Source organism: Cydia fagiglandana, chromosome 10, assembly GCF_963556715.1.
Source record: "Cydia fagiglandana chromosome 10, ilCydFagi1.1, whole genome shotgun sequence".
NCBI classification, from domain to species: domain Eukaryota; kingdom Metazoa; phylum Arthropoda; class Insecta; order Lepidoptera; family Tortricidae; genus Cydia; species Cydia fagiglandana.
Window position 1 is genome coordinate 11,973,719 of NC_085941.1, and position 27,639 is coordinate 12,001,357.

The 27,639-nt window shown below is 38.1% G+C and overlaps 2 protein-coding genes across 2 annotated transcripts in view; both read right to left on the reverse strand.

Annotated features, from left to right (window-relative positions):
• The window catches only part of LOC134667876 (circadian clock-controlled protein daywake-like), a 33,018-nt gene extending 28,831 nt beyond the window's left edge, over window positions 1–4,187 (reverse strand). The window contains exon 1 of the mRNA XM_063525269.1: window positions 3,795–4,187. Coding sequence (XP_063381339.1) covers window positions 3,795–3,870 — 76 coding nt within the window. The 5' untranslated portion in view covers window positions 3,871–4,187. The remainder of the gene's footprint in view (window positions 1–3,794) is intronic.
• Window positions 4,188–21,021: 16,834 nt separating this feature from the next.
• Window positions 21,022–26,085, reverse strand: LOC134668330 (uncharacterized). The gene is made up of 2 exons (XM_063525811.1): window positions 25,985–26,085; window positions 21,022–21,880 (listed from the first exon to the last, which is right to left on the reverse strand). Exons 1-2 carry the CDS (start codon window positions 26,083–26,085, stop codon window positions 21,022–21,024), a joined length of 960 nt encoding a protein of 319 aa, XP_063381881.1.
• Between the last annotated feature and the right edge of the window lie 1,554 nt (window positions 26,086–27,639).

The following is a 27,639-nucleotide window of genomic DNA, read 5'->3' on the forward strand; positions in this document are numbered from 1 at the left end:
CTTTTATAATAGATACTACATAAAGTATTGTAGGGGAGACCGAGGTGAGTTGTGACAGAGGAGAGTTGTGACATCGTCGATTTTTTGGAATCTAATAACTGTCTAGACCTAGACCTAGTTTTCAGTTAATAGATTCCAAAAAATCGACGATGTCACAACTCTCCTCTGTCACAACTCACCTCGGTCTCCCTTTTTGTGAGGGTTTTACAATGGACACCAAAAGCATAGGTGCCATTGCCATGCCATTTGTCATACAATGTGAAGATGAGAGTCAATTAGAAACTCAAACTACAAGGCGGACTTTATTGACTAGTTAAGTGTTCACGATTAAAATATAGGTACGCATTTTCTAACCAAAATAATACCACATTTTACAACGAGATTGCCGTGATGTCACACTACTTGTGACTTAATATGTACTTCAATTTTTTTTTCACCACACCAGCTCGGAAAGGCTTACTTTGCACTTCAAAAACTGATAGCAAAGTTGCATTTTATTCACATGTGAGGCAAAGTAAACAAATGCAAATTTTCAGTTGTTTTCTTACGTTTGCTGGTAGAATTGACTTTTAAATGATGATTTTGGATGATAAATATTTAATAACATTAATTTGGTGTTGATTTGGTTTGATTTTGTTTGATATTTTACATTTAATAGTTGCTTCGGGTTGGTGTGGTGAAAAATTTTGTGTTTCACTCGGGGGCAAATTTTGTTTAACCTTCGTGCTTTGAAACCCTCGCAACGCTCAAGATTCCATTTTTCGAACCACTCGCTAAGCTCGTGGATCAATTTTGAAATCTTTCGCTTGCTCGGGTATGAATATTAGCACGAGCAGTTAAACAACAACTTTGCCCTCTTGAAAAACAAATAACAATAAGCAGTCTAACTTTAAAGGAAGATAAGCAATAGGGCTATAAATGCCCAGTGGTTAGGTACTATTTTCCTGGGGTCGACAGCCTTGCAGTATCGCTTACCTATTCTCTATTCTCTCTCTTATGTCATATATTCTTAGAATTATGGCCCTATAAATACTAGAAGTAATAGAAACCGCAACAGAGAGGATCGTTCACTTATACATATGAATAGGTACCCCGCTAATACTTTAGCAACTTGCCTCATCAACGACTTGCCAATAAAACCTAAGTCTAACCTTTAATAAAACCATAAATCGTGTTCTATCCCATCATTAAAGTTTGAATTCCTTAACGTGACTACCAGTGGCTGCAAAACTTTGTAAGTGCTCATTAAAGGGATGTTAAAAAGTCTCTAGGGCACAAAAGGACATAAAAGCGTTATACATCGGGGAGAGCGATAAATAAGATAAGGTCGGTTCGCAATCAATCCTGAGCGCCGATAGCGTTGATGAGGGCTGGTAATAACGTGACTTTGCTTTTCTGTTCTATCTTTAAAAGCTTTGCTAGATTACTGGACTATTTCCAGTATTTCTATGATACTACTGCCGATATTGCTGCCAATTGACGAATCTGGAAGTGAATATTTGACCGATAGAAAGGCGACATTGGATAAACATAGGCTCGCCATTTACCAAGCGCATGTTGAGTGATGAGGCAGGTTGCGGATCAAACTTTTCTGTCCAATAAGTTGGAAAAGTCCTTCAAAATTTTTGGAAATTTTTACTAGCAATGGAATTCGCAAAGTTTGTGTGTGCAATTCTTTTCGGCCACCTGGGGGCCGGGCCGAGCTCCGGGCCCGTTTAACTACTTCTGTTGCTGAATATACAAAACTTCACGAAACAAATACTATATCTATTGTATTAAAATTTACTTAACCAAAGTGAAACAGGAAGTGGAAAGTTAATGAATTCCAGCTCAGGCAATTACCTTATAAGATTAGAAATGAGGTCGTCAGGTTTCCCAGTCCTATGACGTGTTTCCTTATAGGTAAGACAACAACTTTTGTACTCCAATACAATATATCCTTTATATTATTTCATGCTAATTACCATTACATCTACATTACTTATACCAACTAATACTTATTATTTGAAATGAGGTGAATACCCCCCTTCATTTGTTCTTATGACTTCCTTATATTACTATTCTCACTTAAAATAGTGCCGATAAAATGGGAACAACTGGGACGTCAATGGGTACAGTCAACAGCTGATGTAGCTTAGCAGGCGAGGTGTTCAAACAACAAACTGCCGTATTCGAACTTCAAGATATTCACAAGAGACGACACGTCCTAGATCCATTCTAGATACGTTATAGTTTAGATATCAAATCAACTAGTTCTCTTTGCAGCGCATTTCGGGCAACCAATGTCACTTTTACGTTAGATAGAGTAAGATATCTATTAGATGTGAATTGGATCTCTAAGTCATATCCTGTGGAAATCGTTCAAGAGTATCTCCAGAATCGCGCAAATGTCAAATTTGACAGGTTAGATCTTAAACATATCGTTATCGTATCTTGGTGATGTCTAAAAGATATCTAATAGATGTATATTTCAAAATCCGAATCGGGCCCAAAGTGTAACGATCTTGTTCTAGCGGTGCCATCTCCTACTCCTCCTACTGGTAGTTAGCGAGCAGTTGGTAATATACATAGTAGGTGATTAGGATGATAAAGCAGAGTCCCGTTGAACTTACAATTCAACGTTATATTAAAGTCATTTATATACCACAATAAAGAGGTTAAGGTCTCAGTAAATCATAGTCAATGTGCGTGTATTACACTACACTAAGTAAGGTAGTTGAAGACACAGGAATTGAAATATTTGTCGTTGCCGCGGCACGCATGTCGCTGTTAAGCAAGTGTGCGACCGAGTTTTATTTGATGCGTGAATCGCCAAGTCGACCTTTATTTGTGTTACATTATGTGCTAAATTTCTTTGCTTACTTAATTACCCCGCTAAAAGCTTATAACCAACTTAAGAGCAGAACGAAACATGCGTTCGTTTGGTTTGTTCAGCTTCAGCAAGTTATAAGTCCAGTAACTTGGTCGCCTAAAAGTACGGGGTTCTTTTGCGTCGTTATATTTTAATCAAAAATTTTATCAAGGTCGACTTCTGATGATGGATTCCCTGAGTACCTAATTAAGGGAACTCCTCAATACTTATAAACATACTTATAGCGTTTATTTCATTCATCTAAACCAAGCATTTGAAATTAAACGGTGATATTTGGAGAAATGGAACTGATCACTAAGACCAGAATGGAACTGCTCCAAGACAAGTATTGTCTTGGGGCTGATTGTAATTGTTATAATACCTATGTTTGTTAATTTCAAACTGTTTTGTGAAGTCGAATGTGAAACATACTTAATTATGTTAGCTGATTATCATTATTTAGCTTTTTAGCTAGCTTTGGCTGATTATCAACAGAATTAAATTTTTCAGTCTAGGAACATTTCTAATTTAAAATGGAAAAATCTGGCCTATGTTGATGAAAATTTTTATTCACGTTTCCTGCTGAAGTTAAACACTTTAGTATCCTACATTAATTCAACATTAAAAATAATGTAAATAAGTTTTGTTCTCATTTAAATTCAAAATAATGCATTCACTGCCAATTATACTCAGGATATCTCCGATAAACCTCTAAAACCAGTTAACCAATGTGCACCATCTATTCTATGTTGCAATAGACATTTGTCATTCCTTATTTCACAATCAAACCCCGGATAGGTATACACAATTGCTAGCAAATAATGCGCCGTATTGCAATTATTGCAATTAGGTTATCGAACATAAATTACACTCAGGATTTACCGCCTGGCCTGAAAACGCATCCTTCCCTAGCCCTAAGGTTAAGTAATTAAAGAAAACTCACGTGCTATTTTTGCCGAGCAATCACTAACGAAGGTCGCAGCCGCGAGGAAAGTGAAAACCAAAACATACGCACACATTGCGAATACGCACGCACTGGCCGGCGCTAAAATCGGAAATAAAAAAAAAAACAATGCGGCGTCCGATTCGAGGACCACAGACTGACTGAATGGTGACCCTGCTGGCTTCGCGCGCTTACTTCTTATGTAAATTGAAACGAGTTCTTTCTCATTTTCGGTTGCACAAATTCGGTTAGCTCTTTGCCAATGTGAAGCCTGCTTGTCACGCAACACTGGCCGCTAATCCGCTTTATAAATTGTATTCGCAGTTGGTATCGCGTGAAGATAGCCGTTTTTACGATATCGTGAAAATGAGATGAGTAATAGCCCCCCAGATTTGCGAAATTCTGACAGTCGTAAAAAATACGGTACCTACTGTTAACTCGATAATGACTTAGACATAAAATGCTATTTTTATGGTTGTAAAATAAAGCTTTTCATGCCAAAAAAATATTATGGAATAATAATCATAAATGAAAATATATAATTCTTATTACTTCTAGGGATTTATTACAATAGCATAGATATTTTCAAGAGCGACGCATGGAAACAATATTTATTAATAAACATAGAGTCATACATATTAACTAACATAAAAGTGTCCACAACTATACAGGGTGTTTGGTACATCGTTTGTCAAATTAAATCGGCAGATAGGTTGAGTCATTTGCTATCTTCTCATGCCTAGAAAAATAAATTGGCCTTGTGTTTTTTTTACTACTACGCAAGTAAAAACTTGAAATTTACGAAAACCTGGCATAGAAGTGAAAAAAGAAATGTGCGCCAAATTAAAAATTTCTAGGCCTGAGAATAGGTATAGCAAATGACTCAACCTATTTGCCGTTTTAATTTGGCAAACGATGTACCAAACACCCTGTATAAATGAAAAGTTCCTGGTCCTGATATGTATCAAACCTAATTAGTGTTGCTAACGTACCTATGTCTTTCATTTGCACTAATTTCATTCAAATTTTAGAATTATTTTAAAACAGGTGAAAAATAATTATTAACCCACTACCAACTTGAAGTTTCTCACCAAATATAACCTGCTAGTCATGATTATATTATTTTGGATCGGACTTCCTCAAGGCGGAACTCTCTTACAGCGTATTCCGGGGACTTATAACGAACACGGGCTTTTTTGGTTAAAGTTGCTACAGAGGACTCTGTCTTAATTTTCTAGTAAATTAGACCAAGGAAAAAATATATACAGAGTTACAACATATTCAAAATAGGACGTGTGTTATCTTTAAAAAATTAAGGAGGAATGTGTACATCTCAACACTAATATATTGTAGAAGGGTAACTACAGGTTGTCTATTATTAAAAAAATTAATAAATAGTTTCACGAAAGCTGTCATAAAAACAAATTATTGAAAATTGTGACCTCACAAAATGCGTTTTAATACCAATTTTATAAAACTGATTTTTTAGGTCAGGGTAACTTTACCCTAATTGGAAAATAATTTTCGGTTCCAGCGATTTATACTTCCCAATGTGTGCTTTTTAGCAAAGTCAAGTTTCAAGAGTCTATCTGGCCTGTATGACCACTAATAAACCTAAGTGTTTGGCTTTTTTACGTTGTAATAAAACAACGTACTGGCGTAATCTGCGCAATGCAAAATGTACCTATTTTGTAATATTGTTTTGACGAATAGGCGAAGGCGCCAAGAGGAAGCTTGTGCACCATACGAAACAAATTGTTTTATTCGTGTCAATAATGTATAAATCGGCGAAGCAAGTCCGTTCCTAATCAGTGTTCCGTGACCGATTCTTTGCGTGCACGCCTATGCAGTCAATGGTCGGTCGGCCAGATCGGTCGGACAATGCGTGCTGGCTAGAGATGGGTATTGGGTAGGTTTACCTTGTGCATGACGCTGAGTGGGACACATTAATAATTCAGCCTATATACCTGCTGGGCACAGGCCTCCTCTCATGCGCGAGAGGGTTTGGGCTACAGTCCCCACGCTAGCCCAATGCGGATTGGGGACTTCACATACACCTTTGAATTTCTTCGTATGTTTCCCTTCACCGAAAAGATAGGTAGTGGTAAATATTAAATGATATTTCGTACGTAAGTTCCGACTCTCATTAAGTACGAGCCAGGATTTGAACCCGCTACCGGCTACAACCGCTTTTTTTGCGCGAGTGGGACACAATACTTACCTGATACTGGACAGCCTGTGTAGTATTTTTCCGATGCCTGGCGTCAACGCATAGACTGTTCAATCTGTACGGCTATCACCAGTTTAACACTGACAAATATGCTAGCGTGTGCGTAACTTACTTTCTATGCGTCTCGCTCGCATATTAGTGCGAGGAAGATGTACATTTGATTGTACATAGAAAGTAAGTTACGCAGACATTGTCGAATATGTCATTTTAAAACTGCTCAGGTAAAGCTATTGAGCTCAAACAGTTCAAAAATACAAATACATGTAAGGGGTACACTAAGCGGATGCTACTCTGCCCCGTGTCATAGCACCAACAGCTCGCTACAAGCTGCGCTGCGTAGATATTTAATTTAATTACTATCCATCGTTTGCTCGTCCCGTTGTTATTCTATTAAAATATTATTTATTTATTTACGTATATATAAATGCTCTCAAACCACCTTGGAGGTTAACGGGTAATTTAGGAATAATCCGAGAAAATTCAGGGTATATACCATTATACCCGCTACCCATCTCTAGCGCTGTCAGGCTGGCGGTATTACAGTTGGTCCATAAGGCGTAGACGAGTCAATCACTCACGTAAACCAGAGTCAAGTACGAGTATAATATATATGTACTGTTCGATTACATACGGTAACGCAGCGAGTGTGATGGGCACCTTTGCGCCGGGGGTAGCGCGGGGAGGTCTCTTTGAGTAGGTAGTTTTTATATTCTTTATTTTATTTTAGATATATTTAGGGTTGTTAGTTTTAATTTAGTATTATTTATAGATGTATTTAGTTCATTACATACGAATATCCATAAGTCAATACAAACTACGTAAAGCTACTTAAAGCAAAATATATGATCATTGTCGAGAGGACGCTTTTATTCTCATGTATAGGGTGACAGTTCCGTATAGGTACCTAGTATGAAAAAAATATTTCTAGTTAAATTCCGCAACATGGCGCGTGATCATATATTCCTTAGTAGCTTTTTAAAAATTTAGTAAGGTAAGTACCTACCTACTTTGTTTTACTTATTTGAAGTTTAATTTAAAATTCTGCAAACGTTTATCGTGCGCGTTAATTAATGTCCAAAAAAACTATTGTTCCCTATTGTGATCTCCAGGTACCTACCTACATAATAATCTAATGCATTATCTATCATATATAAGGCCAGTTTATTATAATTAATGCGATTGAGTGTTCAACTCGTTGGGGTTCGATATGCAATTGCAATAATATCCCTACTCTGCTTACGCAAATGAGCATATGTTACTGGGAATTACCAGTTTCTTATATCCGTTTGGATATCGAGGCCAATATATACACTGACAATATATACTCCTAAGTCAAGCAATAACCAGCTGTATGTCAATGATGAAAATATTTTTATTTGTGTCTCATTTAAGTACAAGAGGAGCTTACTACTATTTAACAATAACAAAAGGAAGATTTTTTTTATCATTGTTTTTAAAAATAACTTAAGAAACTGTAAACTACGGCGTGAATCTGTTTGTTTTATATTTCAAATCTTCACTTAACGATTAATGCTTAAGGCCTGACTATTCCAAATTCTCGGTAGCCCGTCATCTCAACATCCACTTGCTTACTTTTCATCCACTTATTGATAGATTTACCATTGCTTTTACATCCCTCCATATTCATTCATAATCCTAACACCTTTCTCGACACCTGCCCGTGCCACGATAGACGTCTCAGTTAAATGTTTTTAAGGTAAAATCAGGCAATTAATCGGATTTGATTAGATAAGATTATTAAATGAACTGTCAATCTTCTTTGCAGATTACATACTTATGTACAATATCATTATCAAATCATTCGGGCGTTGCTGATAAATGTCAATGGATGCAAATTGTTGAAATCAATTCAGGGATGGTATTACAATTTATCATCTCGATTTTTAAAAGAAAATCTTCGTTAGGATAATGGTTTAATCTCAATAGGACTTTTCTTCCTCTATTTTTTATGTGGAAAGATCCATCGCTTTATTAAAAACTGGTGCCTGGATTTAGCAGTTAATTACGGTCTAATCTTCATAAAAGTGTACTGGAAAAAGCAATAAGATAAGGAAAAGTGTTAAGCAAATTATTTTGTTATCGACTTTAGCGGAATTCAAATGTTATATGATCTCGTTTCAACATGTTTCATTATTTTAAGGATTTAAAAGTGATCTTATATCAATAAATGATGTCACTTACTGACGAAACACAGCATAAAGCCATGATAGTTAGGCAGTTGCAATTTTCACAGATGATGAATTTCTGTTGCCGATGCCGCTACAACAACAAATACTGTGCCTACTGTACTAAAACAGAATAAAATATAATTATATTTAAGTGGGGATCCCATACAACAACTTTTTTGTTTAATGGTACGGAACCCTTCGTGCGCGAGTCCGACTCATACTTGGCCGGTTTTTTATCTTCAAAACTGATAAGAAAGATGCATTTTATCCACAAGAAAGCCAAAGTAGCTAAGTCCATGCAAAATGTTGAGTTATTTATTTCCTCGTTTTGGCTAGTAGAATTGACTTTTAAATTTGGTCAGTGCCAAAACGACTGGGTGCTTAACTACAATCAGTTGCAAAAAGCTTTAACAGTAGGCAAACTAAAATATGAGAACTAGCTAACAAGCTGCAAATATATCTACAAAATGCAAAATATTTACCTGCTTCTTGGTAACGCTACGTCTTACTATACGTAGGCGAACAACGCGCGAACGCGGCGCGGCGCGGCGCGGCGAAATCAATCCTTTGATGCCCATAGAAGTGTCCTACGTAAGCGATCTCGTTGCGAACGCGATGCGGCGCGATTTGCACGCGAATGTCAGGCGCCGCGCCGCGTTCGCGCGTTGTTCGCCTACGTAAGACGTAGCGTAAGAAAAATACCAAAACCATCAGCAGTTACTAAAATAGATGACCTACGATTATTTCGTTTAAAGCTGCATTGACCAAAACAAAAGATACAATGACCTTACATTTATGAGACCTTGAATTTGCTTTTGGCTGGAAATAACCACCCATAAATTTGTAATCAGTATAATATATCTGTTACAAACGAACAATTTTGTAGCAACTTATTTCATTTGCGGGCGTCGTTTTCAAATTTTATATAGCCTATGTCACAACCACAATTCAACCACACCTCACATGTCAAAAACCGTCTAGCCGTTTAGGCTGTAGGGCGTGCCGAATAAATGGACATAATTATGTAAGTATGTATTAGGTACATAGTTACCCACGCTCGTAATACATTATCCTCCTAAATGATGCAGTCAGATAACACTTGCACTGCGTGTGTTATCAAAATTGTTGCAGACTTGTCACGATACCTTGAGTTAGACCTCTAGGTCTAACTCAAGTATCAAGTGTACTCAGGCAACTTGACGCTGTGAAAAAAATCAGAGCTGCTACCGCGAAAACCGTAATTCGCAAATTGCGGGGATCTTTCTCTTTTACTCCAACGAAGGCGTAATTAGAGTGACAGAGAAAAATCCCCGCAATTTGCGAACTTCGATTTTCGCGGTTATAGCCCAGATTTCTTAGCTAACGTAAAGCAAAGATACGGCCGATTAAGCCGCAAAAAACTTATATTTCGATACTATCAAGGGTATCAAAATGTATAGGGTACTTCCCTTTTGACATAAATATAACTATGAAAAAATTTGTAAAAAATAAAATAAATTAGTACGGAACTTTTGGTGGGCGAGTCCGACTCGCACTTTTTCGGGTTCCGTACCCAAAGGGTAAAACGGGACCCTATTACTAAGACTCCGCTGTTCGTCCGTCCGTCCGTCTGTCACCAGGCTGTATCTCACGAACCGTGATAGCTAGAAATTAGACATTTGAAATTTTCCCAGATGATATATTTCTGTTGCCGCTATAACAACAAATACTAAAAAGTACGGAACCCTCGGTGGGCGAGTCCGACTCGCACTTGTCCGGTTTTTTTGTTAACTTATTCGATCGGCGACCTTGACCGGCGTTGCGAATGAAAGTTTCACCAACAACGCGCCTCGTGCGATCGGCGCACGATCGTACGATAGTGAATCAGCAGCACAGATTGTGCCCACTAGATGAAGCATACCTGTAACATCATTCTCTGACGTTCCTCTATAAATATATTATATTGGATACAATGAGTTCAAAACTAACATAACCAGTTACATATTATTATAAATACCAGCAACGATAATCTGCGAAGATGGCGACACGCATCCCTACAAGCAGGTAGTAAAAGGGGCGGGGCCGGCCGGCCTAAAGATTTATGGCCTCATCGGAACGATCATTTGGCATCTACAATAGTCTATTGTACACCGTAGTGTACTGTTTAGACGACAACGGTTCCACTCACTTGAATTTTGTGTGTGTACCTTCATGTCACGTTCTTTATCAAATACCTATCATCTACTCCAAAGATTACTGGAAGAGATCCCTTAAAGGCTTGCTTGTTCTGTGTCATATTTGTTTCTTTGTGTATTCTGTACATAATTAATTAATACAATTATAATTAATATAATGCAATGCTTGAAAACAAATGAAAACTAACTATGCCTAATTTTCATTCATTGATTACGTTATTTTTTTTATTAGGTTAAATTTAACCTTTTAAGGTTTTGGTTAGTTTCCGTGTGAAATTCATGGCATTTGCTCTCAATTAAATCGTGTATAAATTTAATATAAAAGTACATTAATCTCCTCTTTAAAATTTGCGGTATCTATGGAAGGTAAGCTATGTAACGTAGCCATGTTGTCTGTCCTTCGAGCTATGATCAAGAAGCGCATTTACGGGTGCAGACAGAGAAATATTACATCTTGCAATAAGGATGGATAATATTTATTACGAATATTGAAAAATATTCGTTATATGATTTGTTTTGAAATTATACTTATTAACTATTAGCGTTCTCTACACATCACTGCGCCTTATAAAACAAAGTCTTCCGCCGCGTTTGTCCGTTTGTGTGTTTGTATGTTCGCGATAAACTCAAAAACTACTGAACTAATTATAATTATGCGAGGCACGGGTTAACCTTCCTTCAAAAATCACCCGATCGATAGGTGAAAACCACATGAAAATCCGTTTAGAGTTAGACAGACGCGGTGGATGACTTTGTTTTATAAGGTAAGGCAGTCTTATGTAAATAGTGATGATTTAGTAGTTGTTAGAACACTTGTTGGTATCTAATTAAGCTAGGATTTGGCATACTTATGAAAGATTGATGATCCTAGGAGGCCAATCTAAACTTACATAAAAACTATATACACATAAAAATACACACACATATATATATACTAACATAAAAATTATTTATAATTAAGACTTTGTGCTTACATCTTTTGAAATAAATTTTTCTCATATTTTTAAATAGGTACCTATCCACCAATTGATCTGCTTCAGACCTCTTCTTTGTTAATGTTACGTCACGGTCACGCTCTTCAACTTTGGGCTTACCGAGCCATTAGGTACTTCTATTGACTCATAGCTTATGGCTCCTCTACACGATGGACCAGCGCCGGCCAGTCCAAGGGACGCAGCCATGCGGTAGAATGAGATAGCAATATCACTTGCAGGGAGCAAGTGATATTGCTATCTCACTTGCTCCCTCTAACGCATAAATGCGTCCCTTGGAGTGGCCGGCGCTGGCCCATCGTATAGAGGAGCCATTAGGTAGCTTTTTACACTTACCGTACGGCTTACCTCGAACACCATAATTCGCAAATTACGGGCATCTTTCTCTGTCACTCTAAATACGCCTTAGTTGGAGTCGGGAGATACCCGCAATTTGTAAACTTCGGTGTTCGCGGTAGGCCCTCTGACCATGCTCTCATGTGTTCTGCCCTCCGATGACCTTGGACACCATTCAGTAACCCGTTTCTAAGTCAAGGTCAAAGTCTTGCTTCAATTTAGGCACATTATAATACTCTCAATGGATGTCGAAAAAACTTCCACCACCGAATTGTAATGAATGAAAATTCAAAGAACTTAGGGCTCCTCTACACGATAGTCCAACGCCGGCCACTCCAAGGGACGCATTTATGCGTTAGAGGGAGTAAGTGATATTGCTATCTCATTCTACCGCATGGCTGCGTCCCTTGGAGTGGCCGGCGCTGGCCCATCGTGTATAGAGGAGCCATTAGAGTACCCACCTAAATATACTTAGGCCCAGTTGCACCATCTCAATAACCCGGGGCTAAGCGGTCAAACCGTTAACCCAGTGTCAAATTGTACTGGTAATCATTGTAACTCCAGGTTTAACCGGTTAACCCCAGGTTAGTGGAATGGTGCAAGTGAGCCTTAATGCTTTATTCCATCTTCTTGATTCTGACTTTCTTTGGGCACTGAATTTTAGTTTATAATATATAAATTACTTCATCGAATTAAATATGATATGGTGATGTTATTATAGATTAGTAAGTTATATAACTACTTACTTATAGTTAAAAATTCTGTAGACAAAACAATTACATAGTTTTTGTTGATAATAATGGCCGATGTGTTTTAATTCTGAGGAGTTAGTTTTACCAACGGGCTCATTGAAATTAAAGGACCCTATAAAAAAACCGGGCAAGTGCGAGTCGGACTCGCGCACGAAAGGTTCCGTACCATAAAGCAAAAAAAAACGGAAAAAAATGCAAAAAGAAAACGGTCACCCATCCAAGTACTGACCACGCCCGACGTTGCTTAACTTTGGTCAAAAATCACGTTTGCTGTATGGGAGCCCCACTTAAATCTTTATTTTATTCTGTTTTTAGTATTTGTTGTTATAGCGGCAACAGAAATACATCATCTGTGAAAATTTCAACTGTCTAGCTATCACGGTTCGTGAGATATAGCCTGGTGACAGACAGACGGACAGACGGACGGACGGACGGACGGACAGCGAAGTCTTAGTAATAGGGTCCCGTTTTACCCTTTGGGTACGAAACTCTAAAAACTATTAATGGTCGAAACATATAAAACATTCCCTAAAATCCCTAAAGGTTAAACATTCCCTTTCTGCAACGATTCGGAACAAACAGTATGAGGCATGAATGCCTAAATTGCCTCGTTTGTCCCGTCTGTTTTTTAAATACTTGCGCAAAAAAATGCTAAAACACGTGCTTTTATTGATACTGTTTTGCAATCGTGCTTCGTTTTAAATAATGTTGGTTTCATTACACGGGAGAGAAATTTTACTTGTTCTAATGTCTTGGCCGTCATGTCACGACTTGATACTAGAACAAGTAAAATTTGTCTGCATGTCGTAATCATATAAAAAATACCGGAAGTGTGAGTTGGACTCGCCCATCGAGGGTTCCGTATGTACAAATTAGTAGGTGGGTACATTTAAATAAAAATCCTAAAATCTCTTCAAAGTACGCTTCTAGAATGAAAAAAAATTTTTTACAGTACAACACACATTGGTGTTGTATTGGTTAATTGCAATAAGTACACATACCGGGTGTGGCCTGTAATACGAGCAAAAAATTTAACTGTAGGCTGTACTACATACTGACCAACATTAGTTCAGCAACTTTTAAAAATAACTTGTACCTATAGTTTGATTTTTTAATACACTTTAAAGTTTATTCTAAGACGCAATGTATTGCGAATTTTGGTATGTTTAAGGCATGACAAGCAACGTCAATCACAAATAATATGGCGTGGCGATGGCGTCCATTGAAGATAATATTTATTTTGTATGAAAAATAGGAAGTCTAAATACTTCATAATTTTTAAGTTGTTGAACAAAAGTGTCACCGTTTGAGGACTACTAACAATCTATATTTTAATTATTTGCTCATGTTACAGGCTACACCCGGTATATACCTACACAACTAACTGACTGTTAGTTCTACATATACTCGTATTTAGTATCGATATTCTTGATAAAAATATTTTCGTTCATAATGTGACAAATCTGAGTTTCTAGAATTACTTAACATAATTATTTTGTTTTTGTCATCACTACCATCAGGGTCAGTTACGTACCATAGGTAGGTTCTAACCAACCAAGATCACAAGTAACTACGTATTATTTCTGTCTCAAATTGGTACTGAATCTTAATACGAGTGCACAATTTTATATTATTTTTACTGTACAAAAATGTATAGTATTTTATTATTATAGGTACGAAACTAATTTCAAGACAAAAATATGAAAAGGGTATGAAAAATATGGAAAGGAACTTGTTGTTAAAATGCCTTAGTCGAAATTAAATTCCGAATATATCAGGCTGATAGTACGCTGAAATATTTATATTGGAGATTACGCTGACTAGTGCCATGCCTTATGGGAAACGATCGCAGAGATAGTTCAGAGCCGGAAACCGCTACTAACTTTTAGTATGTTGTTGGGCATGGCATTGGGTCTCCAAAACTGCCGGGAGACGGCGGCGCCGGCCATCTACTTCAGCGGAATGACGTCATCAAAATGACTCCCGCTTCGTTGCGAATATTGCATACTGCACCAAAACTATGTATAGCACATACACGTGTGGGGTATTAAATGAAAGCCAATTAAATAAACTATATTTTGTTTATACAAAGTGTATCAAAATATGCAACAGTTTAAGAGAAATTTACAAAATAATAAAAATTACGTAAAAAAATATGCGATTATTTGGGTTTTACAACCAAACCAAAAGTCGGACATTAAAGCAATGTACTACAAAATTAAAGACGACGTTTGACGCCATACGTTGATATCAATCAAGTCAAAATTGGGCCAAATATGTGGAAATTATGCATCAAAATGTAGATATTTGCCCATACAAATGCATAAAAGTAAAAAAAATCCAAATTGGTCATTTTCAGGATAATCCGCATAAGCTTATAGTATGTTATTAGCAATATGACCTGTATTCTAAAACTGCCGGGAGACCATGTCTGTTGTTCCTCAGTTACAAATAATGACGTCATACAAATAATCACTGCCGAATTTCGTAAAATGTAAATTATAGCTGTACCACGAGTCTCACATACACGTGAGTTACATGTAATGAAAGGTTATTAAATTTAGTATGATTCACCTAAACATTGTTTGTAAAAAAAATGTACGGTTTAAGAGCTAGAAACAAAGAAATACCACTTTTTATGGAAAAAGTAGATGTATATCAATTTTATAGCTAAACTAAAACTGTCAATAAAACGTTGCATATAACATTTAAAAAACCAGTTATTCAACTATACATCACAGTTGAAATTTTACATTTCCGATAAAAACTGTGGAAGTTGTGGAAAAAAAACTAAAGCGCCCCAACAATTCTACCTTAATGCGCTCATATTATGCTAAGAACAGTTCTAATTATCGAGTATTAAATGAATGAACATTACATAAAATACATGAAAACGACATTTTCGAATGGAACCATAATTAAAAAAAATAATAATTTACTTGATAAGTAAGCAAAATACTGTTTCTTTAAGTACCTAATCTCCTCTTTTCAAAGTCGGTTTAAATGTAGCTTTTGTGACCTGGGCTACAAAGACAAATAAATTGACACCTAATTTATCAAAATCAGTTCAGTCGTTTCATGCAAACGGTACCTACACATGCACGCATAGATAGCAAATTCTGCCGTAGTCGGACAAAAAATTAAAATTCAATAATCAGACCTTTACTATTATGGCCTGGCGTGGCTTGGCATCTAACGTTGAAACCCTCAGGCCGTAGATGTTAGCAGGCCTAGCGGGCGTCGCCTCGATGAGTTAGCAAGATGCCTTATGAAGGCTTCGAATGACCAGAGGGGTGACCTGTATTTCGGAGGATCAGAGGGAAAATTCTGCCAGCCTTCTCAGCTCAGCCTTGAAACCCTTGCACCATTCAAGATTCCACTTTTATAATAATACCTAACTGGCGCGAAGTGGCGCAGAATAGGGCAGAGTGACGCTCTTTTGTGTCAGAGGCCAAATTCCTCTTTGCTTTGGGTCACTGAGCCAGTGATGTATGCATGTATAAGGCTAATCAAGGCTTAAATATATAATTATGTATCGCATTAAGTGAACTGCCATATCAGTTTTTATTTACCTCGATAAGGCATTTTGGATTAGGCATGTACCTATTTACTGGCATGTAACTTTACATTTCTCTAATAATGTAGCGTTAGGCCATGACAATAAGAGTCTATTTCATATTAATATTTACCGCGACTACAGCAGAAACAGCTGTCTACGTATGTAATTATGTATTTTTTACATGAAACAACTGAACTGATTTTGATAAATGAGGTGTCAATTTATTTGTCTTTGTAGCCCAGGTCACAAAAGCTACATTTTAACCGACTTTGAAAGGAGGAGATTAGGTACTTAAAGAAACAGTATTTTGCTTACTTATCAAGTAAATTATTATTTTTTTAATTATGGTTCCATTCGAAAATGTCGTTTTCATGTATTTTATATAATGTTCATTCATTTAGTACTCGATAATTAGAACTATTCTTTGCATAATATGAGCGCATTAAGGTAGAATTGTTCGGGCGCTTTAGTTTTTTTCCACAACTTCCACAGTTTTTATCGGAAATGTAAAATTTAAACTGTGATGTATAGTTGAATAACTGGTTTTTTAAATGTTATATGCAACGTTTTATTGACAATTTTAGTTTAGCTATAAAATTGATATACATCTACTTTTTCCATAAAAAGTGGTATTTCTTTGTTTCTAGCTCTTAAACCGTACATTTTTTTTACAAACAATGTTTAGGTGAATCATACTAAATTTAATAACCTTTCATTACATGTAACTCACGTGTATGTGAGACTCGTGGTACAGCTATAATTTACATTTTACGAAATTCGGCAGTGATTATTTGTATGACGTCATTATTTGTAACTGAGGAACAACAGACATGGTCTCCCGGCAGTTTTAGAATACAGGTCATATTGCTAATAACATACTATAAGCTTATGCGGATTATCCTGAAAATGACCAATTTGGATTTTTTTTACTTTTATGCATTTGTATGGGCAAATATCTACATTTTGATGCATAATTTCCACATATTTGGCCCAATTTTGACTTGATTGATATCAACGTATGGCGTCAGACGTCGTCTTTAATTTTGTAGTACATTGCTTTAATGCCCGACTTTTGGTTTGGTTGTAAAACCAAAATAATTGAATATTTTTTTACATCATTTTGATTCTTTTGCAAATGGCTCTTAAACGGCTGTATATTTTGGTACATACTGTATAAATGAAATATAGCATATTTAACTGGCTTTCATTCAATACCCCACACAATTATGTGCCATGCATAGTTTGGGTACAATATGCAATATTCGCAACGAAACGGGAGTCATTTTGATGAATAGAATAGAATAGAATAGAATAGAAATACATTTATTTATGACAAACAAACACAGATGACAAAAACATGTTGACAAATATACAATGTATAACATTTAGTGAAAAATGCCATAAAAGGGTCACAACTCAGCATGTTGCTGGCAAAGCCAGCGCTGTTCTTCCGTTGTAACCCAGGCGTACGCCGTTCGACGACGAGGCGGTTATGCTATGATTTACTAAACTAATTAAAAACTAGAACTATACCTAAAACATAAAATTGAAACTAAAACTATTATATACAACTTCAACATTGCGGCAATTGCCGTATCTGGAACAGGCCTGACAGCCAAGTGACAGCTGGCCGCCACGCCATTGCCACGTCACACGGCACGACACCAGCACGGCCATATTTGTGCTATGACACAGCTATCCACGTGTACATTTTGTGCAGAAAACTTAAAAACTTCTAGTCGTAAAAGCTTTAAACAAACCAAACTATATCACTAAATTAATTATTTGGAAAAGACGAACAAATTAAAAAATAGTGCAGAAATGGTTGGCTCATGGGACATAACTACAGGTATGTGAAAAAAAAAAGGCTTCTTAGATAAAACTAGTATCACATCTTAAACTTTCCTGTCTTTGCTGATGTTCATATATCTGTTTTTTTAGCGTAACTTTGAAACTATGCACACTTTTCAGGTTCCTTAAAGGCGGAGACAGATTGTTCCAGCATTTTGTTGCCAAATATCTGAAACTTCCGCGGAATGCAGCCGAACAGTGACGGTGCGTTAACAACTGCAACCCACATTGTCGAGCTACTCGCGTCTTACGGAAGGAAAGTTTCTCAAAGAGATACGCAGGAGACCGCTGGTGTACTACCTCAAAAAGAAGACTTGCCAGATGAAGCTTACGTCGGTGTAGCATTTTAAGCATGTTGCATTTGTTTAAAAATGGGGTTACATGTGCCCTTAACGGAATATTGAAGCAAAAACGGGCACAAGCGTTCTGAACTCGTTGCACCAGTCGCTTTGTTTTAGTGAGTAGTCGTGGACCATATACTATATCCATATAATTTAATTTTGACAGAACAAGTGAGTCAACTAATTGGATGCGTAGAGTTTCACACAAGAAAGGTCTTATCTTGTACAAAACTTTTAACTTATAGAAACAGCTCCTAACTAAATTTGAAATATGTTTCTCATACCTGAGCTCCGAATCCATTAATAGGCCTAAGTTTCGTGCTTCACTGACACGCTCGATGGCATTTCCCATTAATTTTACATCCATTGTAGGATTAAGCCTAGCCAGCTGATGTTTACTGCCAAATGCTAGGTACTTTGTTTTGGCAGGGTTCAATAATAAGCCATTACTGGTAGCCCAGTCCGCTATTCTACAAAGATCCTCATTTAGTTTGCCTATTGCATTGTCAATGTCCAACTGCTTGAATGAGATATACACCTGCACATCGTCTGCATATATGTGGTATTTACAATGTTTTATATGCCTTATTATGTCGGCAGAGTACAAAATAAACAAGATCGGGCCGAGGATCGAGCCTTGAGGCACCCCTCGTGCTAGTTTCATGCTCTCTGAGATGAGCGATGAGCCATCACTCAAGCTCAATTTTACATGCTGGCTACGATTTGCAAGGTAACTATCAAACCATTTAAGTGCACCAGAATCAAACCCGTAGTAGCTCAATTTTGATAACAATAATACCGTATCTATACAATCGAATGCCCGGGAAAAGTCTAGCAGCACTAATATAGTACACATTCCTTGATCCTGAGCACACAGTATATGATCAGTGACATCGAGCAAAGCAGTCATGGTGCTCCTTCCCTTCCTAAAGCCCGACTGTACATCCGGTAAAATATTGTTTTTCTCTATATATTCTGTTAATTGCAAGCACACAGCCTTCTCCAACACCTTAGACAGACAGGGCAATAGACTTACTGGTCTAAGATCTTTAAGCTGGGTAGGATTTGTAATCTTAGGGAGGGGTCGTACAACTGCTTGCTTCCAGGCGTCAGGAAAAGAAGAAGTTAGAATAGAAGCATTTATCAATTTTGTTATTATGTCCAAACTGTTAGGTAATGTCATCATGATCATATCTAGATTTATGCCATCACAGCCCATAGCATTTGATTTCAAGCCTTTAATTATTGTAAGAACCATATCGGGGCTGACTGGCTGCAGCTTAAATACTGAATAATTAAATCTGTCAAATTCAAAATAGGTCAACTGTGAAATAGATGTTTGTGCAGTACACGGCAGGTTTAGAAAATGTATATTTATTGCATCAGGGTCATTAAAGCAGGATGGTAAATCAGGGTCATTTTTAGGGATTAATGTAGATTTAAGATTCTTCCATAAAACCTTAGGGTTTTTTATTTTATTATTAATATTATATTTAAAATACGCTACTTTCTCATTATATAGGGCTTTATTTACTGTAGATTTTAACTCTTTATAGTACATTTGCTTAGCACTTGTCTTGTTTTTATGATACTCTGCTGCTGCTCCATCACGCAGTTTCATCATTAACTGGATCGTGTCAGTGATCCACGGTGGGCGGGGAGCCTTAATTACAATGGACTTGGTAGGTGCATGTAAGTCAAATAATATTTGTAGGTTTTTACTGAAAGCATTTGCAATTTCATTTGCATTCATAATGGGCAGCAAATTCCAACACATTTCTTGCAAATCCTTTTCATAAAAATTAAGTTCTATATTTTTTATGGGCCTATATGTGGTGGTGTATGGCTTGGGCTTGTCACGCTTAATGAAAAACTCGCAAGTTATTAGACAATGACCGTGTACAGATCCAAGGTGCTCAATGTTAATGTTTCTAGCTTGTAGATCTGTGCACACCACATCAAGCAGTGTCTGGCTTGTGTCAGTGAAGTGTGTAGGCTCTGTTATCAATTGGTTCAGGCTGAAACTTGTTAAAAAGTTATGAAATATTTGAAATTTTGTGTCAGTATGTACAAATAAATTAATATTAAAATCTCCTAATAAAATAATATTATCATAATTGTGTAAAAAACTAATTGTGTCGGAAATGGCATCAAAAAATAGGTCGGTATTCATCCATGGAGGTCGATACGCTGTCCCCACTACTAGCTTCTTTCCGTTAAGGGTCAATGCAACCCACATTTGTTCCACTAAGCTTTGTTTAGGGTCAACTGGGTGAGATAAAGTGCGAGCACTGACTCCTCGTTTGATATAGAAACCCACGCCTCCGCCACGAGAACGAGTCCCTGGCGGGCGCGGTTTGTGCCTCAGCTTGTAGTCAGGTATTACTGGTGCTCGCCCTTCTTCACCCTCTCTCAGCCACGTCTCATTTATAGCTAAAATATCAAAGTCTTGTCGGATACATGCTGAAACAATATTATCATGGTTTGTGCCTAGAGAACCTGCGTTAAATAAACCTATTTTTAAGCGTTTCTTAGTGTGTGTGATATCTAAATTCATTTTTCTGACATTTAACAACCATACTTGTATGATAAGCTTTGCATGAACAGCCGACACAGGAAAATTTATGACAATGAATATAAAGGCTAATAAAATAAATATACTGCATTTGTAGCGATACATCGATAAGTGATACTTGGCTAAGATATACATGTACCACAAACTTATATATAATACACATAGTTATTAAAATTAAGAAACACATAGCCGCAACTTTTATTGAGTCATAGTACAACAAACCCAATTCTACCCAAAAACCTTTCCTATATCGTCCTCAGATTTTATCCGGTGCGCTGCGTCCCCACTCTTTCGACGTACGTAGACGCGCCCATCCTTGGTCCAGGAATAACGCCACTCCAATCGCTTGCACTCCTGACGAGCGCTATACAACAAGGACCGGTTTAGCCTCGTCAACCGCTCATTGACGTAGAACCGCCTGGCTTCTCCCGGCAAGCCGAAACCGGACGTGTCGACCCCGCGGCGCGTCCGCGCGGCACGCAGCAACTCGCCGCGGATCCCGCGGCGCGCGAGCCGGACCACTAGCGGCCGCGGGCGCGCACGCCCCGCCACAGCCTCAGATGACGCCTCACCACCGGTCCCCGATGCCGCTGGCACCAGCCTCCTCGGACCGACTCTCTCGGCAAATACGACGTCGCGCTCGTCCAGGCTGACCCCAAGTTTCTGCGCGATCAGACTCGTCAGATGTGAAGGGTTCTCATTTGGGTGCTCAGGAACTCCCGCTATCTCCAGGTCACTTAAGAGCAGATCCTGGTCGCGGTCGGACAGCTCCTGCTTCAGCGCTGCCACAGTACCCGCCAGCTCATTGTAGTCTGCCCCGCCCGACGCGCGTTCTTGCGACTGCTCCTCCAGTGCCTTCACCCTCTCCTCCACTGCCTCGAAGCGCGCCTGATATCCCGTTATGAGCTCGCGCAGCTCCGCCACTTCATGCCTGAGGCCTGCAATGTCGTCTCTGGCAGCCCTAAACTCACTGCGAAACAGGCGCAACTCCTCCGCGACGTTTTCGTGCTGCCGCTCAGCAGGTGACGGCGCCTGGACGTCAGCACTCGCATTCCCCGAGTCACTGGTTTTAATGGGTGTGTTGTCCCTGTTGTCCCGCGCTGTGATGACGTCATTCCGCTGAAGTAGATGGCCGGCGCCGCCGTCTCCCGGCAGTTTTGGAGACCCAATGCCATGCCCAACAACATATTAAAAGTTGGTAGCGGTTTCCGGCTCTGAACTATATTCCCATAAGGCATATGACTAGACAACTTTATTATTTACTAGCTGTGCCCGCGGCTCCGCCCGCGTGGAATTCGGTTTGTGTCAGTAAGCTGCAAAATATATAAAAAATAGTAAATTACATTACGCTGTATTTTTTTATTCAAAAAATTATAACATTTATAATTTCCTGCATGATAATTTCTTAAAATAATTCTATCTTATTGTTTCATACTTTTTAGAGCGCGATTTGTAGTAGTCCGACTACGCCCGACTCTTTTAGTATGAGAAAGTCGAAGTCGCCTAGCTTTGGACCGCATTCAGCGCGCCACGTGCGTCGGGCTTAGCCCGATGCTTTGAGTATGAGGGTGCCTTCGGCGCCCAACTTTGGCAAGCGTACAGCGTGTCACGTACGTTGGTCTGCGCCCGACTCTTTTAGTATGAGGGCGCCGAAGACGCCCAGCTTTGAAACGTGTACGTTACGCCCGACGCTCTGAGTATGAGGGCGCCGGAGGCGTCCGTTTTTGGAACGCGTACAGCGTGTCACGTACGTCGGTCTACGCCTGACTTTTAGTATGAGGGCGCCGAAGGCGCCCGGCTTTGGTAACCATACAGCGTGTCACGTACGTCTCTTTTAGTATGACAAAGTCGAAGTCGCCTGGCTTTGGACCGCGTGCAGCGCGCCACGTTGTCGGGCTACGCCAGATTCTTTTAGTACGAGGGCGCCGAAGCGTTTTTTTTTGGTAAATTGAGTGAAGTTCATTGCCGCATTACAGCTGAGAATGGAAATCAGTTACACAATTTTATCTCGAAAATTGACAGTGCCGCAGCAGTAATGTTGCAACAGAGTACCTAATGCTGCTGCAGTCGCCACCCGAATGTCACCTTTATCATATCTTAGAAAGTGATTGAAAACGCGAGCGAAGCGAGCGCGAAAATTTTTCGATATAAAAAACGCAATATGATAGACAGTTGTACATTTTTACTTTTAGTATGGAACTCGGTCACATCATTTTATGACGAAAATGACAGTAACGTTGCAACAGAGTAATGCTGCTGCAGTCGCCACCCGAATGTCACCTTTATCATACCTTAGAAAGTAATTAAAAACGCGAGCGAAGCGAGCGCGAAAATTTTTCGATATAAAAAACGCAATTTTACTTTTAGTCCCAACCAGGCGCGAATCCAGGATTTCATACAAAGAAGGGATGGGACAGTTTTCTATCAGCCTAGCTTCGCATAGGGCTCGATATTTAAGGGTTTCAGCGAGGTTGTTTTCATGCATAAAAGATGCAAGAAAGCAGAGCTTGGAATTGACCAAGAGAATTGAATTGGCGAAGTGTGAGCAAGGCAGTAGGCCCAGCTGCGAAAGAGGAAAGCTTGGATCCACGCCCAAGTGTAATTAAGGCAGAAGATCAACTTTGCCGTAAGGCAGAAGGCCTCGTTTAAGACCTAACGTCGAACCGCAAAAGAGTGAGAGAGAGTGAAACCCAGATAAATAAATATATACCTACATACAAACACGAACGCTGAAAACACAATACACACTCTCTCTCTCTCTTTTTTGGGTAGTCGTGAAAAAGAAGTCACTGTACAATGAGGGGTAATTAATTTACTGTCGTTTAATTTTGTTGTATATTATTAAATCGACATAATTATTCAATTTAATTTGTTGATGTCCGTACCCCCTCATCTAAATCTAATTTGGCAAAAACCTTCCTCGGTGGCTATCTGGCTATTCATGTCAGTAAGTATTAAATTCAGCGCCATCTGTTAGTTTACCAGGGTACTCAATAGTGGTAGCACATATTTGAAAAAAGTTTGCCCCTCCTTCCTAAGTAGCGCCATAAGATTCAGGAGCAAACTTAAATCAAGCGAGTGTTGTGACTACCCCCCCTTTTAAGGGTTGAATTTTTATAGCCTATAACCTGGCCGGAGATTTTCTCGACAGATTAGTAAAGTTTGCATCAAAATCCGTTCAGCCGTTTTCACGTGATGCGCGTTCAAATAAACAGACAAACAGATAAACAGATAAACAGACAAAAATTCTAAAAACTGTTGGAACGTGTTCTGTTATCGATTCTAAGTATCCCCAGCCAACTTTTTTTCAAATATCTTCCATGTACAGACTTTCTACCCTCTACAGCTTTATTATATGTATATATATATATATAGATAGATAGATAGATTATTAAGTAATGTCAAATATGTTCGTAAATATGTATTTAGTATGTACACTCGTTAGAAAGGTATAATTTATGCATACATTGCAAGTTCCAGATAATTAAATGTATTAGCATAATTTTCATTACGTAACAAAATACTGTTTCTTTTCACATTATTAAATCTTTTAGTTATTTGTTCGTATGTAGGATTACAGCTTGCTTTGTACTAGATACGTGACTATTTATCTCATAGATCGGTGAACGCTCTAATTAACGTCTCACCAATTAACTGTTCACGGGTGGTAACTTGTGAGATATAGGGTTCGCTCGTTTCCGATGTTTCTCAATGGCAACAGGGTGCGTAGACAAGATGCCAATCATTAACGCTCGGTAGCGAACGAAACGCAAACTGTATCTATCGCACTAATATGGAAGAGTGATAGAGATATAACTACGCTACAATACGGAGCGTGAACGATTAGGATCTTATCCACGTACTCAGGAAATACAAAGTACAGCCATTCGCAACTGACTTTAATTTTATAATTATTATATTTTGGCTTACATAAAGTACTTTCCTTATGATGGGTGCCCTCCACACTCCACAGCCAAACTTTAACTTTCGAGTTCATCCATAAACTAACAGAACTTTGTTTATAAGATTGAAGCTCAAAAGCAATAGGGTATCAAGGTAGGCAGGCTTAGAGCTTAATATCTTAAATATCATTACAGGCTTTCTTAAACACTAATCAGATTCGAGTTCTTATTTGGTTAGAGAGTAATTCCACCAGTATCCCAGTCTGTCACAGGTGTTGATACAACTCGCTACGAAATCTTTTTTCCAAAATCTATCTTATATTGATTTATATATATTTTAGCAGAATAACTATTGTATTGGAACAACTTTGTTGGTAAAGATTCGAACTTGTGGGTTAATCATCGACTGGCGGTACCTACGAAGTTCACTGGGACCGCTAGTACATACCTAATTGATAAAATTAATGTTACTTTTGTTGGTAGAGAAGATGGCAGTTGGACTTTGTGTCCGAGCCACACGTTATCGGAGAGTTCAAGTCAGCTAGGACATTTCGAGAGCTGGCATCCTCTCGGACGTCCTATAGGTCGATGACCATTATGCTTGCCCCAAGTACCGCTTACACCGGTCAAATCTTACAATAAAAAAACAATGCGTGATGTAGTTCTGTATTTTTTGTATATTGTTTATAGTCCTTAGAGGAATGTGAGACTATGTTTTGCAAGCAAAAAAAAGTTGTGCTCTCTGCGTAATTTGCGAAAAACTGCAAAAATTTCGGACTTTTTTCAGATTTTACAGTTTCATCATAAAACTATGGGTTTTTGGTCAAAACTTGCTATGTAATGTTGAAAGAATATTAAATTTGGAACAATTTAAGCCCATAAACAGCGCCGTATGTCAAATAGTTCTTGAGATATGGGGCTTTAAAAAAAGGGTATTTTTTTCCTTGGAATGAAATTACAAGTTATTCCTATATTTTAAGACAAATATCGGCACAACCGCTCATGCTATGATATATATGGCAATGAAAGTTATAGCAAATTTAATTACCTTTCATTTAAGTGCTAGAAAAAGTCAGTAAGTCTTACAGTACTGAAGTTATCGTAAAAAAATGAAATTGCTATAATGGGGAAGGCAACTAATATATTGTTTTAGGCATTATCAAAATCCCTTCAAAAGGCAGTACCATTGTCTAGAACGCAATCTACGATTATCTTTTACCGGTTTTCCCCGATAGCAGTAGAGCGACGTCGGAGATCAACCATTTTTAAAATGCACTCACGCCACTCACCTCTTAAGCACTTCATTCAAGAAGAAGAATGAAATCAAGACACAATCTGTAGTTTGGCTTGTTTCTCGGCCCCACTTTTTGGTTGTAGCCGTAGATTTCATGATGCCAATTCTGATTTTACAATTTGTTATGGTTTTGAACTTGTTTTAATACGACCGACCTTGACAATAGTTCACGGTAATCGGCGTGGTGTTGGTGAAACACACTGAAATTACTGGAAGTCATGTCATTAGTATCTAGCTTGCGCTCGCTTATTGGTGCTCTTGAGTGTACTCTGAGTCGTGGTAATGGTAATACAAGATCACGATAAAATCCTAACCATAACAAATTGATACATCAGAATCAGTTACCATTACCCACTCACCCACGGGTCTTAACTGGCAATATCCTGTTACTACTAGTCTTTACTTGGTCTTTACTAGATAGGTGTATAAACTGACAAACCAAATCATTTATAGAAAAAGAACTGAACGAAACACGTAGGAAAGTATAGATAAGTGTGTGTTAACATGATGTGCCAAGCCGGGCGGATCGCATACATTTGTTTCATATCGGTAAGCTTACATACCCGTTTCTTTAGCCCTTGACTCGTATAAGCGATATTAATAATGAACTACAGCATCATGTTGAGTAACTGGCGTGATTGGCGTTGGGCGAGCTTTTATAAGATAATTAAAGAGAATATTAATTAAGTTAAGATTAAGAAATCCGTTTTGCACACCCTAAATCCGATAAATTTCCGAATATTTTTAGTTAAATGCCTATATCTACAATCCGAAAAAAGTTTCACTTGTATCGTGGTTTCATAAAACCACACAATTACTTGTTTTCTTTTGATAAATTGACCCATTTACTTTCCAATTATTTTTATTTTTTTACTATAAATACATTTATTTTATACAGTAAATACTACTAGTGAAAGAGGTATTTCTAGTTACAACCCGTGGATTGACAACTCTCTTAGCAGTAGCACCACGTTCATTTCAGCCTTAACAACCATTGGAAATGAATTTGTAATTTATTGTGTAAATTCGGTAAACCATTAAAGAAGTTTTGATATACTGGTTACATGACAAGACTGAGTCACATACATGCCCTATAACTAAACGTTTACCTAGAGTGGGTAATGGTAGCTGATTCTGATGAATCATTATGTTACGGTTAGGATATTATCGTGATCTTGTATTACCACAACTCAGAGTTCACTCAAGAGCACCAATAAGCGAGCGCGAGCTAGATACTAGTGACATGACTTTCAGTGTGTTTATCCAACACCACGCCAATTGCCGTGAACTATAATTATTACCGTCAAGGTCGGTCGTATGAAAACAATTTCAAAATCATAACAAATTGTTAAATCGGAATCGGCATCGTGGGATCTATGGCTTACAAGCAAAAAATGGAGCCAAGAAACAAGCCAAACTTCAGATTGTGTCTTGATTTCATTACTGAATTGAAGTGCTTAAGAGAGGGGTGCATTTTAAAAATGGTTGATCTCCGACGTCGCTCTACTGCTATCGGGGAAAACCGGTAAAAGATAATCGTATATTGCGTTCTCGACGATGGTACTGCCTTTTGAAGGGATTTTGACAATGCCTTAAACAATACATCAGTTGCCTTCCCCATTATAGCAATTTCATTTTTTTACGATAACT